The sequence below is a fragment of the Hydra vulgaris genome, chromosome 03 (assembly GCF_038396675.1).
Source record: "Hydra vulgaris chromosome 03, alternate assembly HydraT2T_AEP".
Taxonomy (NCBI): domain Eukaryota; kingdom Metazoa; phylum Cnidaria; class Hydrozoa; order Anthoathecata; family Hydridae; genus Hydra; species Hydra vulgaris.
Window position 1 is genome coordinate 33,652,725 of NC_088922.1, and position 6,949 is coordinate 33,659,673.

Consider the following 6,949-nt stretch of genomic DNA (forward strand, 5'->3'; position numbering starts at 1 on the left):
GGCGACGCAAGTGTGAGATATGTCGTGGGAATACCCTATTTGCGGTTTCGACGTCAAACGACCAGGCATTTTGCTTCCGTACGATACCAGGTATCCGAGATCGATCACATTTTGTCTCTTGAGCTGGTTTTACCCAAACATTGTCACCTTCCTTGAATATGTTGTCTGCTTCATATTTTTCGACTTTCTTACGTGTATCGACACCTGGAATAAACGACGTTGGTTTTCGCTTAAATTACTGCGATGGACTTTTACTACAATTTGATGAGATCGTCTCATTGTACAGTAATACTGCCAGAGCGATTGAGCAACGTGAGCGGGCGACTGTTCTTTTGATTGTTCTGTGTATGCGTTCAACGATACCATTGCCTTTAGCTCAATGAGCTGCTCGATATTCTAAATCAACGTCCGATTCGTCAGCAAACCTTGTTAGCGTGTGTGAACGAAATTCATTATCCATTAGAAGGCAAACTGGCGGTCCAAATAAGGAAAATATTTCTTCCAGCTTTCCAATAATTTCAGCCGCTGTTTTGGTTACCAGTTTGCGCCACACTGTATACCGTGATTGGCCGCAGTCAATCATTGATTAGTATAGTTCTGCACCTACATGCGTCACATCGAGAGCAACCCGATTCCAATTCTGCTTTACACTCAGCTGACCATGCTTCCATTTTACGGAATAAGGATCGATGGAGTTGCACTGGTTACAACTTGCAATTACTGCTGAAACCTCCTTACGTGATACATTCTGGTTGTTTCGTAAACAAAGTTGCAATGTTCGATCGACACCAAAATGACCAATTGAGTGAACTTTCCATATGTCTTTCTGTTGGATTATTCCGGTTGCACACACTGTTCTGCACCATTTTTGAGGGATTCGTGAAAGTCGATCGGCCAGATTTAGTTCAGATGGAATCCATTGTACAATAATCTTAATATCTTTTGCTATTTTCTTTATCGTATTCAGCCGTCGTTGTACTAGCAGTTGAGAAATTCCCTGAGTCTTTACGCGATATTCTTCTTTTAAAACTGCGTTTAACCATCCCACGGTGCTCTTGCTATCGCTGTATACTGTGAGTTCTTTTATATCCCATTTACTGGCTAAATTTAACCCTCGAAGTATCGAATCTAGTTCACTTATATTAGTATGGTGCGTATCACTCGTTGGTCGTAGCCATGCTGCATCTTCAATAACAATTCCTCCAATTAGAATAACTACACCCAGTCCTATAGACGATGCATCACAGTAAATCTCAGCTTTTCCATTCACTGGTACCAGCCATTTCCCACCAACCGAGTCCTCTTTTTCCAAACGGTGAAGCAACTCATTCATTTTTTCTTTGCAATCTTCAGAAACATACTCATTCCATGGAATAATTCCAGCTAATCGTTTGATGTATGAAGCTTGTAAACGCAAACTTCCTGCCACCGGGTAATGTCCAATAAGTTTACCTAAATTGCTAAAAAGCTGTGATTGTGTGACTGCATTTGACGATTCGAATTGTACTACATTGTCCCGCTTCCATATCAATTCCCCATTTTTTTTCGTTCCACTCTCAATCCTAAAACACGTCCTTTTTCTAGCTCTTCTGGAGGTTTACACTGCAACCCAAATTTCTCATAATGCTTTGCTACATTTTCAGCTGTTTCTACACTTTCATCGACAAATATATCATCAATGTAATTATCACATGCTTTCTTCACAGTCGAATTCATATTGAGCACGTGACGAAGAACTGTAGTCATTATTGTTGGAGCCACGTTGATGCCAAAACACATTCTGGTGAAACAATACCGTTCCCCATTTATAATCACAGTTTGATATGGCCACAGTTTTTTGTCAATGTGAATTTGAAGGTAGGCTTTCTTAAGATCAAGGATTTTTGCACTTTTAATTTTCCTCCAACGACGCAGTTTCTCTTGACAAACGTCGGCATTTGCTGTGTGACAATTTACAAATTCGTTGAGAGCTCGGAAGTGAGCGGTATCAATATTTTAGGTGGTCCCAATGCTTGCTCGTTATACAGCACAAGAATGCCAGAGTTGATCCATTCATTTATTTCTTTTCGGTAACTACTTTCATGCTTTTCGCTTATCTTGTATTCGCGGATCGTATGATGTTTTATTTCGTTGTTTTTGTTTATTTCTTTTTCTTCATTTATTTCGTTATCTTCGTTTATTTTGTTTTCTTCGTTTACTTCGTTCTTTTCGTTTACTTCGTTCTCTTCGTTTATTTCGTTTTTTTCGTTTATTTCGTTCTCTTTACTTCTTATATAATTTGCCCCACATTTTGCCGTGTTTATTTCTTTCTCATCGTTTATTTCGTTCTCTTCGTTTACTTCGTTCTCTTCGTTTACTTCGTTCTCTTCGTTTACTTCGTTCTCTTCGTTTATTTCGTTCTTTTCGTTTTTTTCGTTTTCTTTACTTATACAATTTGCGCCATATTTTTCCGTGTCACATGCTAATATTCGGGCAGTACGGTTTTTATCACCATAGATTACGACTCCTCCGAATTTTTCAATAGCATCCATTCCAAAAATCAAATCAAACTTGAATGGTTTGTCCTTTACAATTAACGAATTAACCATCCGATATATTCCATCAATTTCCAATTTGATTACCATTTCACCTAGTACTTGTACAGTTCCTCCCAAAGTTGTGATGCATTTTTCACTTTTTGAAACAAGTCCACGTGTAGATTCAGCATGAACCACTGTAATTGAGCATCCAGAATCAATTAATGCTGTTCGGAACATTTCGTTTATTTTAACTTTTAATGATGGCAACGCTGTTTCAGGGAAAATACTGGATGCCATTATTTCCAAATTCTCCCTTTTCCTTTTAAACCTTGCAATCGTTTGATGCAGTCTTTGGCTCGATGATTGTGTGAACAGTTCTTGCATTTTGCCTCACAGTCCCGTGCATAATGTCCAAATTTCCCACAATTAAAACATGTTATTTTATTTGTTCCGGCAAAGCCAGTTGTTTGGGGAAGTAGCGATGCTGCTGCAACCATTACATTATCGGAACCATCCAACTGTCGGGCTTCTTGAGTCACTCGTTCCAAAGTAACAGCAACCTCAACAGCCTTTGCAAATGCAAGTTCTTCAGATTCCAGTAATAGCCGTTTGATCGTAGCTCCATCGTTAAAGCCAGTGATAAATTGGTCGCGCATCCTGTCATCTCTGTTCGTAAATTTGCATCCTTCAGCAACTCTTGCAATCCGTCGTGAAAATTGCGTCACACTCTCGTTACTTGCTTTTTTAATTGTTGTAAATTCAAAGCGTAGTATTAACGATGACTTTGGTTTAAAAAGCTTCATAATATTTTCCTCGATCTCTTCGCATGTCACTGAATCGTCTTCTGGATATGCCGGCAAGCATAGATCTTCTAATGCAGAATAAATCTGTGGTGGCAAACATGTTAACGTTATCGTTTTTCTCTTTGCTTCGTCAATGTCCATTGCTGCAACATATGTTCGCAGTTGACGGATAAACCGTTGATGGTTGCCATCAAATACTGGTGGCATAATGGCCGAAATAGCTTGTTGCATTCTTGTATTCGTTTATATACATATATTAAAAACAACTATCTAAGCGTTTTTCAACCTTCCGTTTTATTACAAAAAATCGTATATAAATACAAAGTTAAATTCCTATGACAATTATAAAACAACAAAAGTCATTAACTATAGTCATTAACAATAGTCAATAAACAATAGTCATTAACATTAACAATAGTCATTAACAATAGGCATCAACAATAGTCAAAAACCATAAATGAATGCGTGACTTTCATCACGTTTATCTACGTGACTTTTACCACGTATACGTAATAATTGTAATTCGCCAACTTTAATAGAACATGCAGTGGTAATGAACTGGTTGCAGTGATTTATGCAAACTATGGTAGACCATCTTCTATTATTTGTCTTTGTGCACAATATACAAACACTAAACGTAATAAACAAGTAAAATCACTTCATTTTTTTTTTTAATTTAGTTCTTCGTAAGTGCTATTCGGGGTGGTCTGTTTGTGTCATCAAAGCATCCAATGTTGTAGCAGTGTTTGGAGATTGTTGGAACATGAGAGTATCTTGAAGCTTGATATCAACGTAAATTAAAAAGCCACATTGAGGAATTTTTAATTCTAATTAGCAAATGTTTATGATTATTAGTAATATATATATAACATTTAGTAATAATTAAATTATTTTTCGGTATTCCACAAGTGCAAATTGCACAATCATGTGAAGGATACAATCTAAATATTTATTGACACGGTATAGGAGAAATTAAATTTATTTAAGTAAACTACGGTAAAACATTATCTCATAGGTAGAACATTATCTCAAGTGGTTTTTTTGGTTATAACATAAACTTTATAATCAAGTAAAACTACTTGCAGTTGATAGTAACGTTTGATAAGTTAGGTCATATTGCGTCGTCAGAGCATTTAACATCAGCGTTTGAGGATCCAAGTGTCAGAACAAACAAATGTTTTGAAGTAAAATATTTGCATAGCTGAAGATAATTTATTATTTTTGTGTACAAATGTTTTTTTTTTTGTTTTTTTTTAACTCAGATCATTGTTCACAAATTAATGAAATATTTAACAAATTTTTTAATATAATAAGGTTTCTTAAGGCATTTAAACGTCTCATTAGTTTTTCAAGTAACTCCAACCTTTGAAAATTTGGCCTTCAACCCTTGGTATATTGGCTCTTTTGGGGTTTTTAGATCAGTTTTTAACTAATCAATTTTTCTAATACCAAGTGAAAACAAATCAATGGTTTGAAAATCCAGAAATTACTGTGTTTTTGTAAAATGCGTTACCGGAGCCAAAAAGCTTTTATTTGGTTATAGTTGAATTACACTATTTTTTCTAAAATTGTTCGGTAAGTAATATGCGCCGATCTTGTTTTACGTGAAAATATACATCTGCCTCACAGTTAAAGTATGTAAAATATGCAAAAACTTTGAAAGTCACATTTGTTACTTTTGTTGTTGTTATAGCAACATCGAAAGTAACGTGTGTGATTAACCTTCAAGACTAAAAAATTAATACTTACAATTGAAAAATTTAACTGATTAAACCACTCAACTCAAGTAGACCAAATTAATTAACAAGAATCTATTCAATCCCTCGAATGAATATTTTATCCATTGAAAATATTGTTTCTCTTTTATCCAACGCGAAATAGATATTGTAAATACGGTATTTGTTAATCCCTTACATATCGTTTTTGTATAGACGAGATTGATTTGTAAATTTTAAATAATAGCAGAATGACCAGCACCATTGACACAGTTACTGACTGTGAGATTAGCTTTTTCACCATTATCAACCAATTTTAAAGAGTCTTTAGCACCACGCCTGCATATTTTATAGTGTTTGCCTCGATCATATGAAAAATTTCTTTTGGTCAAAATTCCAAAAACTAAAATTGTTTTTGTTGATATTTACTTCATGAAATGTTTTTTGAAGTGTATCGAAATATCTTGTCATTTCATTTTCGGTACAAGAAGAAGCCCTTAGAGAAGAAGTATTTCTTGCTACTCTGATGCTCAAGTTATAAATTGATCGTTTTGTGAAACCTTGTTACCATTCTCTGCTTGTATACCGTTTGATGGAAACAATTGACAAAAGTTGTTAGCTCTTTACAACTTTAAGTAAAAGTTACTTTTGTTTTAAAATTTTTTAGATGGATAATAAAGGTTATTGTATTAATTAATGTTTTAATTAATTACTATTATTTAATTTAGTCGCGGTGATCTTAATGTATAAATTATCCAAGTAACAGAAAAAAGTTTGTCATAACGAAGGAGTTAAGAATTCTTTATATGGTGTGGGTTCTTGATATTGATGTGGGGGCTTGATATTAGTTGATTCTTGATTTGGAGTCCCTCAGGGATCAATTCTAGGACAGTTATTATTTTTAATTGAATCAATGATATGTCCATTCTTCCTTGCTTCTCTAAAATACTGGAACGAATAATGTATAATAGACTGTTCTCTTTTCTAGAAACAAATAATATTTTATACAACAAACAATTTGGGTTCAAAAAAGGTCATTCAACTGATCATGCTATTCTTAAACTTGTTCATGATATTTTTCGAGCCTTTGATAAAAAAGAGTATACATTAGGTATTTTTATAGACCTTAGCAAAGCCTTTGACACAGTTGACCACCATATCTTAGTAAAAAAACTAGTAAATTATAGAGTTACAAATGCAAAAATAGTTTGGTTTAAAAACTACTTGTCTAATAGAAAGCAGTATGTTTCTTATGATGGTGGTAAAACTGATAATAGGACAATCACTTGTGGAGTTCCTCAAGGATCCATTTTAGGACCGCTTTTGTTTTTAATTTACATTAACGACTTAAGCAGAGCTTCGAATATTTTAGACTCTGTTTTGTGTGCTGACGATACCAATTTATTTTATTCCCATAGTAACATAAAAACTCTATTTAAAACAGTCAACGAAGAGCTGTTAAAAGTAACTGAATGGTTTAATACAAATAAATTTTCATTAAACTTAACCAAAACTAAGTATATTTTTTTTCATCGCTTTTATCAAAGAAACAAAATTCCTCTAAAGCTCCCAAATATTAGCATCGGGAATCAATTTATAAAAAGAGAACATTCAATGAAGTTTCTAGGTGTTCTTCTTGACGAAAATATCACATGGATAAACCACTTAAAATTAATCGAAAATAAAATTTCTAAAAATATTGGCATACTTTATAAAGTAAAACCTTATCTAAATCAAACTTGCTTAAAATCTACTTCTCGTTTATTCATTGTTATCTCAATTACTTGGTTACTCCATTTATTAGTCAATTTATTAATCAATTATCTCAATTACTTGGTTACTCAATTACTATCTCAATTACTCAATTACTCAATTCATTGTTATCTCATTGCTTGGTGCAGCACCAATAAAA

The 6,949-nt window shown here is 33.9% G+C and overlaps 1 protein-coding gene across 1 annotated transcript; it reads right to left on the reverse strand.

Moving 5' to 3' along the window:
* Positions 1-586: 586 nt before the first annotated feature.
* LOC136078629 (uncharacterized) lies at positions 587-1,779 on the reverse strand. Its single transcript, XM_065794412.1, has 2 exons — positions 1,572-1,779; positions 587-1,452 (listed from the first exon to the last, which is right to left on the reverse strand). The coding sequence occupies exons 1-2, from the start codon at positions 1,777-1,779 to the stop codon at positions 587-589; spliced, it is 1,074 nt and encodes a 357-aa protein (XP_065650484.1).
* Positions 1,780-6,949: the final 5,170 nt, after the last annotated feature.

Coding starts and splice junctions, on each gene's coding strand:
- LOC136078629 (XM_065794412.1), bottom strand. CDS start 1,779: ATGTGTTTTGGCATCAACGTGGCTCCAACAATAATGACTACAGTTCTT. Junction 1,453..1,571: donor AGAAGAGCTAGAAAAAGGAC/GTGTTTTAGGAT, acceptor TTAGCAATTTAG/GTAAACTTATTGGACATTAC.